The sequence below is a fragment of the Hemitrygon akajei genome, chromosome 4 (assembly GCF_048418815.1).
Source record: "Hemitrygon akajei chromosome 4, sHemAka1.3, whole genome shotgun sequence".
NCBI lineage: Eukaryota > Metazoa > Chordata > Chondrichthyes > Myliobatiformes > Dasyatidae > Hemitrygon > Hemitrygon akajei.
Genome location: NC_133127.1, coordinates 50,031,188 through 50,048,229, shown reverse-complemented (window position 1 = coordinate 50,048,229; position 17,042 = coordinate 50,031,188). Strand labels below are relative to the sequence as shown.

General features: G+C 39.5%; 1 protein-coding gene across 11 annotated transcripts in view; it reads left to right on the top strand.

Annotated features, from left to right (window-relative positions):
- The window catches only part of psd3l (pleckstrin and Sec7 domain containing 3, like), a 502,996-nt gene extending 486,264 nt beyond the window's left edge, over positions 1-16,732 (top strand). For all 11 annotated transcript variants that reach the window (XM_073042543.1, XM_073042544.1, XM_073042547.1 and 8 more), the window contains 2 exons: positions 5,752-5,895; positions 14,691-16,732. In XM_073042543.1, coding sequence (XP_072898644.1) covers positions 5,752-5,895; positions 14,691-14,903 — 357 coding nt within the window. In that variant the 3' untranslated portion in view covers positions 14,904-16,732. The remainder of the gene's footprint in view (positions 1-5,751; positions 5,896-14,690) is intronic.
- The last annotated feature ends 310 nt before the right edge of the window (positions 16,733-17,042 follow it).

Sequence of the window (17,042 nt, the reverse complement as noted above, 5' to 3'; positions counted from 1 at the left end):
TATGTTTCAGTAAGATTATCTGGAGTGTCCAGCCCCTGTTTGTTGAATCCCTTAGGAGCTGCATATCCATCCGGAATTCAGTCTTGTGAATCCTGATGAAGGTTTTTGGCCCGAAGCGTTGGCTGTTTGTTCCTCTCTGTGGATGCTGCCTGCCCTGGTCAGTTCCTCCTGTGTCTTGTGTGTGCTGCTCTGGATTTCCAGCATCTGCAGAATCTCTTGTGTTCAGTCTTGTGAAGTTTCTTCGGTGAACCTCACTCACAAGTAAATTCCCAGCCAGGTTGAGAGAAGAAAGCTGTATACAATATTCTAGGTGCTGCAAACCAAAAACTTTCTGGAAATCTGAAAAGAAATCAGGAAATGCTGGAAACACTCAGTAGATAAGGCAGTGTCTGTGGAGATAGACACGGAGTTCTTCACCAGTTCTGGTGAAGGGTTTCTAACCTGAAAGATTAAATTTCACTTCCCACAGCTGTTGAATATTCCCAATATTTTCCACTTTTATTCCAATATTGCAAGTGTAGTCTTCCTGAGTCATATATAACAGCAGTATATCCTGTATGGATTTATTGGCATTGATCATTTCTGACTTGTAAGGTTTTAGTTTTATTCTTTGCTTGTCATTCTTTCCCACACCTCCTTTCGTCTCTGTGAAATGGCTGCTTCCTCTGCACAGCTAATGGTGTACACAGGCACTCAACCCCAGCCCTGTAATTCCAGTTACTGCTTCTTCTGTTTCCATTAGTGACAGCAGTGCTGGCATCTTGTGTTATCCTGCTACCCAAGTGTCAATACCAGTTGAGTTGTTGGCTACGTCTTACCTGCTTCTGAGCTTTTAGCATATGGCATTGCCATGGAAACATGACTTGATATGCTGTAATGTGAGAATTTTTCCAGCATTGCATTACAAATTGCACCTACTGCCGTGATACTGCCAGCTGCCCCTTAAAAGATGAAGGAACTGATTTAATAATAATCTAGATCTCTGCAGTTAGGTTCTGGCCTTGAATTCCATTGTTCTTTTTTCATTACTTTGTACCTTAGAATGATGGAGTTGTGTAGCACAGAACAGGTCCTTTAGACCACTACATCCAGGCTGATCTACATTAATCCCCTTTGCCAACATGAGGTTTGCACCCTTGTACGCCTCATCAATTTAAGTGCCTGTCTAAATGTCTCTTAAACATAGTGATTGCATCTTCTCCACTACCTCAAACAAAGTACACTCATTAATCTCCCAGCTTCATTGTGTGTTTTTATTTAGCTTTAATGCCTTGGAGTTTCAATACATATCAGTGGTGATGAGGTATTTTTAAAGTAAACCCGAAATGACTACCTACTGGTTGAAGCACAATGAGACGTTTGAATTATTAAAAAAGCAGTGCAGCATGTGTTGTTCAGAAGGGAAGACACGATCGAGTTTAAAAACATAGCGGAAAATGGAAGAATTCACCGGTTCACAAACAGTGAGTTCTGGGTGATAATAATCATTAAAAAAAATCAGAAATGGCTGGCTACATTAGAAAGATAGGCGCATTCCATTACACAACAGATAACTGGATTTTGTATATTGAATGGATTGAGCAGTATTTTACAGTAAATTGAATAGCTGATGGAAGCGAGTGCCAATTTTGCTGAGTATTTTGGATTTAAAAGCATACAGTTTGCTTCGATGTTTAACTGCTCCAATCAAACCAGCCAAAATGAGCTTTGGTGATATCATGAAAGTAATGCAGGAACATTTAGAACCAAAACCATTGTTGATTGCAGAACGCTTTCAGTTTCATAATGGAACCAAAAGGAAGGGAAGTCTATTTCAGCATACATGGCTGAATTGAAGAAATTGAGCATTTTCAGTTCAGTGATGAGCTTAATGATGCACTGAGAAATCATTTAGTTTCTGGAATCTTGGAAGAAAGCATTCAAAATCGACTGCTGACTGAAGCACAATGTACATTTTCTGAGCAGTTGATATTGCCGTTATCAATGGAAACAGCAAACAGAGACACAAATGACTTTCACTCAGGAATGAAAGTAAGTGTGAACAAAATTGCAGTGTCTCGACAGGTCTGCCGGGCCAAACAGATCGTGTTTCTGCTGTGGCAGGGGTTCACATACACCAGGCAAGTGCAGGATTCAAGGTGAAACTTGTAGAAGATACAACAAAGTAGGACATTTCAGACAGACAGACATAAATGGACTGCACAGGGCACGGAAAAAGAATCAAAAAGAACACCAGTCTGCACACAGCTGATGAAAAGTCTGATAATGATGAGAATGACACAGAGCAGGGTCTCCTTGAGATTTACAATATGAAAACTAGCAAAAGACTATCAATATGGCTTACACCAGAAGTGAATGGCAAATTAATTAAGATGGAGTTGGACACTGGCTCAGCTGGTTCAGTCATTTTACAAGATGACTTTGATCGGCATTTCAAAGATACTGAACTGAAGCCTGCAGATATCCAACTGAAAATCTATACTGGGGAAAAGGTAATTCCTGTGGGAATGACATTCATAACAGTGAAATACAACAACGAGTAAGCCACACGGGTCTTTTATGTGGTAGAAACAGGAGGGCCAGCATTCTGGGGTTTGCTTGGCTAACTACAACTTGATTGGGGATTTATCCACCATTTGCATGCCGCACCCGATGTAATGGAGTCAAATCAAAGCAAATTAAGTAAGGTACTAGATGATGCCACATCAGTATTCAAGAATGGCACTGGAAACTCAAATGTATCAAGTGTAAAATAGTGTTAGATGAAAATGCCACACCTAAATTTTGCAAAGCCTATCCGGCTCCTTGTACCACCTCTGATAGAGCAGCCAGTGAGCGTGATTGCATGGATGCTGGAGGAATACTTTTCAAGATTGAGTGGAGACCATGGGCAACACCAGTGGTCCCAGTAGCCAAGAAGAATGTGTCTGTGAGGATCTGTGTTGATCTTAAAGCCACCATCTACCCAGTAGTAGATCAATACCTCTGCCCAGGAATGAGGATATCTTTGCAAACATTTCTGGTGGAAAACACTTCAGCAAAATGGACATAGCTGAGGCCTACTCACAGATGGAGATGGAAGAAGAATACAAAGTGTTTCTCACCATATACACTCACAACAGGCTTTATCACTATAATAGGCTTATTTTTAGAGTAGCATCTGCACCTGTACTGTGGCAGAAAGCCATGGACCACGTGCTTCAAGGCTGCCCAGTATGACATCATTGTTACCAGTAAGGATGACAAGGAACATCTCCAAAATCTCAAGACAGTGTTAAATAGATCAGAAAATTATGAGCTCAGAGCATGATGCAACAAGTGTGAATTCTTTAAACCAAACATCACTTACAGTGGGCACACCATTGTCGCTCAAGTATTACACAAGTGGGCTGAGAAAATTCAAGCAACAATGGATGCCTCGAGGCCAAAGGACTTGTTACAGTTGCAGCCTTCTTTAGGATTTGTTAATTTCTATAACAGGTTCCTGCCAAACCTGGCTACTGTGCTCCACCCCTTAAACCCATTACTACAGACCGAAAAGAAATGGCAATGGACAAAGCAGTGTGAGATAACTTTCCAAGAGGTAAAGGAAATGGTGACATCAGATATTATACTCACACATTATGATCCACATTGTCCAGTGAAGTTTGCCATCTGCTGTTCAGGATGCCAACACGTAGAGAAGAAAGATGTCCAGAGCTGTCAGAAACACTTTCTGCAGCCTCAGGGTCAACTCCTACAAACACCTGAGGTTGTTTCACAGCCAGAACTCTCACCTGCCAAACAGAGTGATTCCCCCTTGTCAGGAAATAGGTTATTCCACAGGAGTAAGAAAGCCTCCATGGCGATCAGATCTATAGGCCTGAATGGCTCAATTTAAACATTTGCTATGCTGTGGATGTCTGTATAGGAGTTGTATTATAGAGTATATTGTGTATACAGCTGAGATGCATTCTATATTGGAGCTTCCAGCTAAGCAGGGAGGAGTGTTGTATATTTAATATTTCAGTAATATTTGAGTAATATTGGAAATACATTGTTTAATTAAGTATTCTTTGTTGTTTATACAATGCCTTGTGGGTTTTATGTAGAAGTGCGTTAATGCCATTCGTCATCACACCACCACATGATTAGCGGACACCTCGTTTAAAGTAAAATTGAATTAGACACATTTATCCATGGCTCTTTGTTTTGCATTCAATTAATTTTAATGTTTTGAAGAACAGTATGACACAAGAACAGGCCCTTCAGCTCACAATGTTGTGCCGCACTAATTAAACTAGTAATTAGATCCTTCATATTCCTTCATTCTCTGTGCATTCATGTGTCTATCTAAGAGCCTGTTAAACATCCCCATCACTAGCCTGGCAGCAAATTCCATGCCCTCGCCACTCTCTGTGAAAAACTTGGCCTGCACATTTCCTTCAAACTTAACACCTCTCACCTTAAATGCATGCCCTTTATTATTAAACATTTCAACCCTGGGAAAAAAAGATATTGTCTGTCTACTCTATCTATGCCTCTCATAATCCTATAAAACTCTATCACGTCTCCCCTCAGCTTCTGCTGCTCCAGAGAGAACAACTCACATTTATCCACCTTCGCCTTATAGCACATGACCTCTAATCCAGACAGCAAGCTGATGAACTACTTCTGCACCATCTTGAAGCCTTCCCATAATGGGGTGACTTGAACTGAATACAATACTCCAGATATGGTCTAACTAGAGTTTTATAAGGCTACAACATAACCTCCTGATTTTTAAGCTCAGTGCCTCAACTAAAAAATACAAGCATGCCATAGACCTTCCTTAACAACCTAACAACCTTACAACTAGTGCAGCCACTTTCAGTGACCCCAAGATCCCTTCCACTTTTATTTCTTTGCATCTGCCAATGCTGCATGACCTACTAAGACCCTACAGTTGATTGATTTTTTGTTCTTTTTATGTTGGCCTGCAGTTCTCTCCCCCTCAGTTTGACTGTGTATTTATCAAACCCCGCACATTCACTTACAGAAAAACCAAATCTCTCTCCATTAAGATATCAGTAGCTCTATCCTAATCATTTAGAACATTTGGAGTCACATAAAATTGTTAAAGAATTTAAAGAATACCATATTTGTCACATGTACATCAAAGCATTGAAACATATGTGTTGTTTGGATCAAATCAAAGAACAAGGATTGTTCTGGGCAGCCATGCTACCAGCACCAGCATAGCATACCCACAACTCACTAACCAAGGAGTAACCTCTATATCCAAGGACTGGTGAAAATGCAGAATGGGCTACCACAGAGGAAAGCATGCATTTGAGGTGCAACAGGAAAAGAACATGAGGGAAAGGGAATAATCTAATGTTATTGGAAGGAGAGGCTCAGGGTGACTGAGTTGGTCTTGTAGCTCCAGCAGACGGCTGGAATCTAGCAAAATAGAAAATACTGAACTAACTCAGACAGATGAGCAGCATCTTTGGAAAGAGAAACCATCCAACATTTCACATAGCAATCTTCCTCAGACCTTAAACACTCCAACACATGAAAGTGAGTCTCTTTCACTTGGTAAGGTTTGATGCTCAAGGTGGGATATTGAAAAGATTCTATAAGCATTGTCAATGTTTAAAATGTTGACACATTGCAGGGATTTTGAAATTGCCATTGTAAACAAAATGTCTGCAGCCAGATTCCTTGTGCTTGTCTTTATTCTAATTATTTATTATGATTAATGCAATTATTATTGTTGAACTGTCACAGGAAGATCAGATGAAGTCACATGAGGCCAAGCTGAAGCAGATATCCACTGAACTCACTGAGCATCGTTCTTACCCACCTGACAAGAAGGTCAAGGCCAAGGAGATTGATGAGTACAGGCTGAAGGAGCACTACCTGGAATTTGAGGTATGGTCTGGCAGTGGAGCAAGTCATTACTGAGTTGAGGAGACTGTCAACAAATGACGGAACATGTGTGGCAGTGTACAGAAGTAAACTATATTCACACGTTGACTATTAGACTGTCACAAGAAAGTATCAGCAATAGAACTTAGTGTAAGTAATTGCTGCATTATACAAAGTCATATGCACATGAAAAGCTTACTTGCAGCATCACAGGCATAAAGAATTAGTGAGATAACAATTCAAAAGAAAAACACAAATTACGCCAAATTTTTACAAGGAAGAATTGCAATGGTTAAAAAAAAGGTAATCGTAGTGCCACTTAGTCATAATGTTGCTAAACTGAGGAAGTTAGAGTTGTGCAAGCTGGTTGATTATTGCACTGACCCCTTTTAAGTTAAGACCCTCCATAGGCCAGGATTGACCGTGGATATTGTGTCTTAGCTGTCTACATTGTTGATGCAACACCATAAGTTGATACACAAGCCAGGGCAGTATGATATGAAGTTCAAACTGTTGCCCATGTGGGAGGTTCTCCCCTTCACTCGGTTGATGAATTCAAAGGAACGGTAGAGACTGATACAGGTGGCATCGTATAACAGCCATGGGAACTCCAGGTCCGGATTTTTCCTTTGGGTTTACTCCCAAAGCCTTCTCCATAAGTGGTTTTAGTCACAAGGCAGTGGAGATTTGAGAGCTGAGTTTTCTTTCTAGTTGGGCTGCCAACCTCAACTGATAAAGCCCCCATCTGCTCAGAGCAACAGGTTTAAGGCAACAGTATCCTGTCTTTGCCCCTTCTCCTGCCAGTAGACACAGTTCCACTAGGTTTAGTAGCTAAGCCACATATGAAGGCCAGGAGCTGGACTTGGTTAGATTTGGATCATTAACGTGAACATCTCCTTGGTCAGATCAGGGTTAGACTTTGATTGATCCTCTAATCTAACGAGAGGTTTTAACAAATTTAGGGGTGTCTCAGAGATTCGTGTTGTTGTCCAGGGGAGGTCCTGTTGTTTTATTTGAAGCAACCAGCTTGTATGTATTTTACAAATGTCAACATGCCTCAGTTTTAAGAGCATACCTTGGTATGGTTCTCACAGTTGAATGAATACACGTGAACAGGTGTAATTCTACAAAATCATCCCTAATACAGCAATGTGTTCCCCTAATGTTTCCTCATTGCCCTGTATACTATTCTAAATCAAGAACCTAACTCATTTTTTAAAGCCCTGATGCTTTCTCCTTCCTCTGCCACTATAAACATGACTTTCCAGATCATAATCTCCTCTCCACAAAGGAAGCATTTGCTCATTATCCCTTTGTATCTTTTGTCCATATTCTCTGCTCCCAATCCTTGAACTATCTATGAATGGGGAAATTTTGTTTCAGTTTAATGTGATTAAACCAGCCATTGTCCATCCACCTCTATCAAATCTCCACTCAGCTACCTGATAGCCAATTTGCTTTGCTGAGGCATCTCTTTTACTAATTTATTTGCCAGCTGAAATGTTGTTCCAAGAAATGTTCTTCTTTACTTGAGGGAGGCAGGTATCCTTTTACCAATTCCTAACTGGTTCTTTCAGTCTCTTCAAATTGTCTTCACTCTTCCCTTGAAATGCTTAGTCATAAGAAAATATGCATTAATTATTAAGTTGATGTCAATTCAGGAGGATGATGGCATTATAGTTGTGTTGCAGAATGAGGAATTTATAGGCTTGGATGTCAAAATGAAATGGCCACACTGTTACAGCACCAATGCCCAGCAATACCACACTTATTTGCTAAGAGGAGATACAAGCTCAGGTACTCTGTGTCAACCAGAGACATAATGTCAATTAATTGTTTTAAAAATATCTGAAATAATTAGTATCGCTATTGCTAATACTACTCATCTCGTCTATCAATGACTTTTAGGGAAGGGGATTTGCTCTCTTCACCCAGACTTGCCTTAATCCAGATCCACAATTAAGAAACATACCCTCTAAAATGCCCAATGCTTCACTCAGTTGTGTCAATAATATTAAGCACTGTGGGAACATAATTTATCAAAAGGACTGCAGCAGCTTTGAACAGGGTCACATATTGCAGAATGATGTACATTATTAACTTGAAAATTCAGATTATTCTGAACGAATTTCAGCAGGATATATATTCAAAGAATTTTTTTTATAAACAAGGTCGCAGCTACTTATGGAATTCCTTGTGTTTTTAATGACAAAAGTACAAATGTACAGAATCACAGGACATATTATTAAAAATACAGGTCTATGGAAGTTGTCAACATATTAAAATCTGTACATAAATGGGAATAAAGGGCTAAATAAATACCGTCTTAAATCTCTGCTAGCGAGATTTAACTGGAACGCTCAGATAAGTAAAAATAAATCTAAATGCTCATAATCGAAAAAGATTTACTTACCTGCTTATGGGACCTGTGAATGTCCCCTGTTGAACCGCTAGATCAACAGAGTCACCACAGAATCTTTGTCTTCCGAGTGATTAATTCTGCTTTACCCACATCTATTGTTTGTTCATAATTTCCCTTGAGAAGGTGTTGGTGAAGTTCTGAAGCTGATAGCTTGCTAGGTCATATTAGAGGGCATTGTCTTCAATAACCCTTTAATCGAGTCTAGACTTGTGGAGAACCAAATCAAGTTAGCAGAATGAGTTTATAGAACATGTACCAAATATGATTTAATAACAATTATGTTGTTTTATAATCAGCGTTATCAATATTAGATTTTTCATATCTAGATTAATTGAATTCAAATTAAAGTTTACTGTCATATGCACAGGTGCTATAAAAAACTTACTTGCTGCAGCATCACAGACATTGCATTAGATATACAGCATTCACATTTAGAACAAGTTATAACACAATTTTTACAAGATAAAACACAAGTCAAAACAAAATAAATCCATTTTCTTGCAAAGAGATTTAGTGCAGAAATTTACCATTTTTTGCTGCCATGGTGGAATTTGAATGTCTCTAGATCATTATCTATTCCAGGTAATTGTCTGTCAATAACTTTCTGTGAGGCAGAGAATGTTACTATTGGATAACGCTGCCAAAACAACTTCAATCAAATTCTAGATTCTACACGGTCGGGTGTAGCACAAACAATTTGGCAAAAGGTTTATTGGGAGCTGCAGTCTGTTCATTTTGGCTTTTTCACATTTCTCTTAAGGCAGTTGCTTACTTGAAGCTCTGTAGCACAACTTGGAATGGCAACCATGCTTATTTCTGCCCCTGCTCCTCTAATTAAAAGTTAGTCATATAGACGTTGCCCCCTGCTTGCTATGTTGATATTCAATAGTAAAACAGTGTTTACAAAATGCAGTTTAGATTGGACTTTGAAATCTGGGAAAACCCATTTAACATTGCAATTTGTGCACTAATGATCTGAGCACAGGGCAGCAGTGCATCGTGAATACGAGAAAACCATCTCCAGTCTCTGGATATGCTGACCTTTTCATGTATAATAGTGCTTGTGAAATGATCGACAGGGTAAATTTATATTTCTGGCAACCATCTGGGTCAGATTCAAGGGCATGAAATAAATCATGATGCTGCTTTGTGTTAAAATGTTAGTTCATGCGAACATTGAATGTATGTTTTATTTGAAAATGGAAAAAAAAGAAGTAAAAGCTAACAGCTTGCAATTGTCATGGTGAAAAACCTGTCAGTGTTTCATTTGGAGACGTAACTTACTTTGAAACATTGCTTATGACAAGACTGGCATCCAAACATTTAGCCAGTCTGCAGAATTAGCTCACTCTGGGTTGCCCTACTTTATGAACCAATCCACCTTCCCATTGTAAATTGTCCCCATATTGCCATTGCCAGTAGTACACAGTGAGCTATTGTTCACACAGAGCGATAGCTCTTCCTCCTTCTGCAAACTTGAATTTGCTGCCATCAGGTCACAGGATGTGGAGTTACTGACTTTCATTTTTACCTCTCAGAAGCCCTCTCCAGTTTTAACTCCACCGTTTCCTTGTGTTCAAGTCCACTGGCCCATATCTTATCCTTCACTCCACCAACTCAGCCTGTTTTCTAATGTCATCTACCACTTGTTGCCTGTCAGTTTGACTCATGCCTTATGTTTCTTTAAACCTCCTGTTTCCTCTCCTCACCAATTTGACCAATATTCCTTTGCCTCTTCTTGATTCATTCCTTATTCATCCACATTTATTATCACCCTGGCTGGCTAATTATTCATTTATTGCCCACCACCAGTACAAAATAAGAGATGAAGGGTTATTCTAAACAGAATTACAGAGTCATACATCATGGAAATTGAACTTTAGGCCCACCTAGTCCCCGCTGACCATCAAGTACCAATTTACCTAATCCTATACTAATCATATTTTCTCACCACATTCCCATCAACTTCTCCCCTCCCCACCCCTGGGCTTTACCATTCACTTGCATTACATACAGGAAACAACCTCGGCCACCTTTCTTCATTCTTTCAATTCACGGTAACCCTCTGCACATTTTGCTTAACCTGCCAATCTTTCCCGTCAGACATTCATCCTTACTTTCAGCCACCTTCCTTGAAAGAAGGACATTAAATGTATTCACAGGTGGAGCAACAACCCACCTACTGTACCTCTTGCATGCACTATACATCTACTAGGCCTGGTACAACTATTAATTTTGGAGCAATGGCTCCATGTGTATTACTGGAATTTCTGCTGTATAAAGAAATGTGGAACTCATTTAAGATTCAGGATTGTTTAATATTTCCTGTACACAAGTGCAAAGGAGAATGAAATAGTTGTTACTCTGGATCTGACGCAGGACACGAGAAAGCCCACGAAAAATAAAGGACACGATAATAATAAAAATAAATAGAAATACATAAGAAAGCTTATACATAGATTGATTGTATGTCCATAAAGTAATGCTAGTCTGTACGTAAGGAGACTGACAGGAAATAATAAAGTAGTGGTAGTGTAGCTTAGTGGGTGGGGCTGTTGAGCAGCCTTACTGTTTGGGGAAAGTAACTGTTTTTGAGTGTGGTGGTACTTGCATGGATACTGGGTAACCTTCCCCCTGATGGGAGTGGGACAAACAGTTCATGAGCAGGGTGGGTGGGATCCTTCCTGGCCCTTTTCTGGCACCTTTCTGTATGTGTGACCTTGATGGTGGGTCGGCTGGTGCCAGTCATGCATTGGGTGGTTTTGCCTTCCTGTCCACCAAGTGCACTTTCCACACTAAGCAGTGATGCAGATGGTCAGGATGGTCTCTTCTGAGCATCTGTAAACTGACATGAGTATGGATGTGCAAAGTCCAGCTCTCTTCAGCCTCCTCAGAATGAGACCACTTGGAGGGAGCTGGCTTACATTCAAAAATTTCAGCTGATGTGCTTTTTATGCTTGTTTGAGACTGGGCGGGTCTGCTGTAATATTGACTCATCTTTCTTCTTTCCTGTAGCATGATATGACTTGCTGGACATTTCCTGCAGCTCTGCAATTCATATCTTGTGCACATTCCTTGATTTATGATCACCCTGTAACACCTCCCTCATGAACTTATCAACCAAATAGCTTCATCAATAGTTTAGCACCACTCAACCCTGACGTAACTATCAGTGAAATTCCATTTATCCTACCCATCTGTACTCCCAACTCTTTCTCAGTTCTGAGGAAGAGTGTAGGCTGTACTTGTTTTTCCATGGATGCTGAGTGTTCCCGTATTTTCTGTTCATATTTGGGATATGAGGTCCCTGCAGTTTATTGACTTGCATTTTTCCTGCAGCCAAGAGACGTAAAATTGATGTGATTGTTTTGAGCAAGGTCAGCTCTTGGCAGAGATTACACGGGCCTTTGAGATCACTAATGAGCCTTGCAGCATTCTGCAAGATCTCTTTTACAGATCAATCACAGATGTAAAGAGAAAGGGACATAGTTTGCTTTTTAGTGAATATTTAAAGCATGGTATGATAATTCCAAAGCATTCATTAAAAATCATTAATCTACAAATGCCATTCTTTAGATAAGCTAATTATTTATGATCATACCATAAACTATATTTTGTCACAAAACCAAAGAAACCATTGAAATTGCTCATTTAGTTCTCTCAAAGCACACAGACTTAGTTGATAAATTAGTTTATGTTAGATTGTTGAATGTTAGAGTCTCCTTACATCTCCAGGGTGAAGCACTGATATCTTTTTGTTTTTCTCACCTTGTCAGAGAGAAAGAGCTTGATTTATTTCTGTTCTTTGGTTTTCACCTCAATGGAGCACTGACTTTGAGGGGAGAAAATGCACAAAACTTTTGATTTCTGATGACAGCCACTACATGCTCTCCACAGGGAGTTCAGTGCTGTAAGGTGTATTTGTTGGCTACAAATTCTAAAGCTGTCTCCAGGGATAGCATGAGGAGTTATTTTCCATTTAATCTTAGCCTGATGAGCAAACAGTAACATTAGCAATTATTGACGTTTATTTAGCAGCTCCTTAATTCACTCTAATGGTAATTAAGTTATTGATGAAGGAATTGGATGCACGGAAGTCCATCAGCCTTATTAGAAGAAATGACACAATTTGTATTCCACACAAATGAGTGCTTTCTGCAATACCAACATTAGGTGTGGGTTTGCGGAGACAAATGATTGCTGGATCTGGTGAATTCCTTTCCAGCATATTTCCTTTCATATTTCTTCAGTCCGAACTGTGCTGATGAGAGCAGTGAAATGTAATACTGATAAGCTGAGATTATCTGCCTGAAGATTGAATAGGAGTCGCAATGTTTTATTAGTATAGCTGTAATTTCACAACCATTTCATTTGTATTCTTTTAATAATGATTCTCTAGTGCATCACATCCTGCCACGAATATTTCTTCACTTGCTGATATATGGCTGATCGTTCTGAAGGTAGAGATGCATTGACTTTTTGATCAGTGAGATCAGTTGCCATTCCACTGGAATTATTCAGCTCCATTTCGAAACCCTGTTCAATACATCACTCTTAATAGTTCATTTGGAAGGAATAGTCTGACTTCACTTGTCATTTATTTTGCATCGTTCATTGTTCAGCTGGATGGTACATCTTGTACCTAATAAAGTGGGCAGTGAGTCCAGGTTCATAATCTTCTGCTGCTGTAGCACATCAGCATTCATGGCGTACATTCAGAAATGCTCTTCTGCACAGCATTGTTGTAACGCTGTTGTTGTCTTCCTGTCAACTTCAGTCAGCCTGGCCATTCTCCTCTGACCTCTCCCATTAACAAGGTGTTTTCACCCCCAGAACTGTTTGTTTTTGATTTCACACCATTCTCTGTAAACTCCAGAGATTGTAGAAAATCACAGGAGATCAGCAGTTTCTGAAACACTTAAACCACTGTGTGTGGCACCAACAATCAGTCCATGGTCAAAATCACTTAGATCGCACTTCTTCCCCATTCTGATATTTGCTGTGAACAACTGAACCTCTTGAACGTTTCTGCATGCTTTTATGCATGGAGTTGCGGCCGAATTAATGTGGTTTTACTGCTAAAGGGCTGGTTTCATTGCTGTCTTTGATGCTTATGACTAACCCTAGACGGCCATCATCCTTTGCCGCACCTGCCTTTTAGGCATCCAAGTTTAAATTGTGTAAGAACTGATGGCATATTTCTTGTTTCTTCTGGAATTAGAAGTATGTTATGTAAACTGCACTCGAAAGGTAAAATATACCCATTTGTCCCAGTATAAGTTAGTATCTGAGTTATATAAAGTGATAATGAGTATGTTGTTTAAAAACTTAATAACTGGTCTTGTAGAGTCATAAAGGAATACAGCATAGAAACAGACCCTTCAGGCCCATTCATCCATACTGACCAAAGTGTCCACCTAAGCTAGTCCTGTATCACTCTAAACCATATATGTCAAACTCAAGGCCCGCGGTAGAATTATCTTTGGCCCGCGAGATAATATCTAATTACTATTAAAGCTGGCCCCAGTAATCGAAGCGCCTAGGGCGTATGATATGGCTAATGCTGAGTTTATTCAGGTACCAGGTTTTCAGGGTTTTTAGTGTTTATTCGGCAGTCTTCTTCATAAGAAACGGAATTTGTAAAGTGAAACACTTTGTAGTTATAGCAGAGACTGAGACACATAAGAGCAGGCTGAAAAAACGGAGGCAACGAAAGCTGCGTTCGCACGCGTCCGACTGATCCAGCCCGCATGAAGCTGCATTTTGCTCAATCCGGTCCGTGACCTAAAATGAGTTTGACACCCCTGCTCTAAACCTTTCCTATGCATGTAGTTATCCAAAACCTTTCTGAAGTTGTTGTAGAACCAGCTTCAACTACTTCCTTTGGTAGCTCATTGCACCCTTTGTATGAAGAAAAATTGCCCCTTGGTTCCTTTTTAAATCTGTCTCCTCACCTTAAACCTATGAACTCTAGCTTTTGGGTTCCTTTCCTTGGGAAAAACATACCCCTTATCTATGTCCCTTATGATCTTATACATGAATTTTAAGGTTATCGCTCGGTCGCTTACGCTCCAAGAACTAATGCTGTAGGTTACCCAGCATCCCCCATAACTCAACTCCTGGCAACATTCTTGTATTTCTGCAGACGTATGAGTACATGGTATGATTTAGTTGTAACTAAATGTATGTATGATGAATGGAAACAGATGGAGAAGGTAATAAAGAGAGTGGTTATTGGCTTATCCCTTGTTCTTCAACGAAAACAAGAGGGATAAAATCATCTTTGATTGTTTTCTTTATTTTTATGAATGCAGTTTTCATTGTTGAGGCATTTCGTTCATGCATCAAGCAATTACCATGCTGTCTTCTGTTACAGAAAACACGGTACGAGACCTATGTTCAGCTCCTGAAGGATGGAGGGCAGGAGATACTAAACAGTGTGGAGAATGATGGCAATGGGATGAAAAAGTCACATTCCAGCCCATCACTGAACCAAGAGATGTATCCTGTAAACACAAAAGTCAAGCGCAATGTCTCGGAAAGAAAAGACCATAGGCCTGATACAGCCAACAACAAGCAGAAATCTTAATTCCACAGCAGGAACACACCTCCCAACCCCTGTCACCAAAATGTAACCAAGTGACGCAATCTGTGACTTGTATATTTTTGTGTAAAATATGATTTAGATGTCAACTTTTTGGTAACAGAAATTGTGAGTATGTGACTGATATGCTAGTCCTTCATTTGCAGACACTCCTATAGCTTCTAATATATTTTTTGGGTTGTTTGTAGATTGACATTTTTTTTAAATATTGCCTTAAAGAGACAGACTCCTACGTGCTGACCTACTATTTTAAAAACCAATGAAGGTCATTCAGTCCAAGGTTTACACAAGACGGCTATCAATGATTGCCAGCCTACAAATGGATACGTGTCATTTCCCAGACAGTGGCTGCATTTCAGTGTATGCGTCTGTATAAAGTCGGGAACAAGGGGGCTGCTGACCTTTGCAGTCCTTTTTTTCATTTCTAATAGTTAAATTATTTAAGCAAACACTCACAAAGAAAGTGGAGTTAAATGAAGGTTCCTCTGGGTGTTTTTATTTGTAAAGAAACATGGCTTTGTACAGTGCAGCTTTCTTGAGATCAACAAAAAGCATTCTCTTTAATATGCTATTGGCTGGATCCCAGATCATTTCTCCTTCCTCAAAGTGAGAAAATATCTTTCAACTTTCTTATTCACCTCTTTTCTCTTATTCCCTTCATTAGATTATTTGGGACCCTGCATTTTAGTGATTCCTGTTAGCAAACAATTTCCACACCAAAGAGAGCATCAGTTTCTCTCTGTCTTTTGCGTGCCAGTTACATAGCAGTAGAGATAATTCAGCATTTAGCAACACCACATGCCAGTAGTGCAGTGTCCTTGCACAGCCCACCCCACATCAACAACTACTACTGAGCCATGGAGCAGTAGTCTCTAGTGTTGGGAGAAAATAGTTTGAGACACTTTCCATTTTTAAATGATCACATGCTCCATTTTCCACTTGCTATAAATGCCAAACAACCTTGTTACCTGTATATGATGTTTCCTTTACAAGAGTATAACAAATATATAGAAGGTACCATCTGAATCCTATTGATTGTATCTTTAAAAACTAGTATTTATAGTGCACTTTAAACAGGACACATAGCTTGACCACTTGTTTTTACTATATTTTTTAAGTAATGCGTGTACGTCTTCCATTTTGTTGTATAGTTCTAGGCACTTGCACCCAGGCAAGTCCTGGCACCAGTCAGACAAGTTAAAGAGACAGTATTGTCAGAGAATTGCAATTGATCTAATACAACATTTGCTTGAAGCAGGAAATTGCATTTTGTCCTTCAGAGCCACTGCTGTGATTGAATTTCTATTGCAACGAGCCTGTAATTTAACCCTCAACATGCCAATGTAGTCAGGGTCTCACACCTGAAAGAGGTGCACAAAGTTGTGCCTAATTGCAGACTCAGTTCAACACACCAATCCCGAAAAAAGCTCATTTTTTTCTATAAAGAAATAACATCACTCTTGCCCGGCAGAATGTCACTCATATCTTCTGTGTCTGCAGATAATCAACGGCTATAATGGAATTTAAAGTGAAAAGTGGTATCTGCTAATGCATTTTCAGAGGCAAATTGGTGTCTCTGCTCAGTGACATTTGGTATTTCTCTGTGCTGTTATGATATATTTATTGACGTTCTTTGTTGCATCTCCATTCAGTTCTATAGCCCAGTGGATTTTTTTTAAATGTTTCCTGTATATAATAGATTTACTGTACAATAGCATGCAGGAAGCCTTCTTTCTGCTGCTGATGTTCCTTGTTTTTGCATGCTGTCCTCTCAGAGAGACAAGAGCTCACATCAATAAATTCTATTAGATGTTGTATTGATTCCTGACTCTTGCTTACAAGTTACCTTAAAGTTTGTGCTTTTTTTTTTCATTTACTGTGATGGTATCTAAAGTAGACCAGGCTGAGGAAGTCAAAGTGGAAAATAACTTTAATCTCAAAGTGCACATATGTCACCATACACAACCCTGAGACTTATTTCCTCATTTTCTCAATGAGGCCGCAATAGATTAACACTACCTAGGACAGAAGGGAAAAGAGGAAAATCAGAAATTAAAAATCTACACAACAATCAGATAAAACTTCTAAGGATATATTTTGATTAACGAGTACAGGATTCAGCAC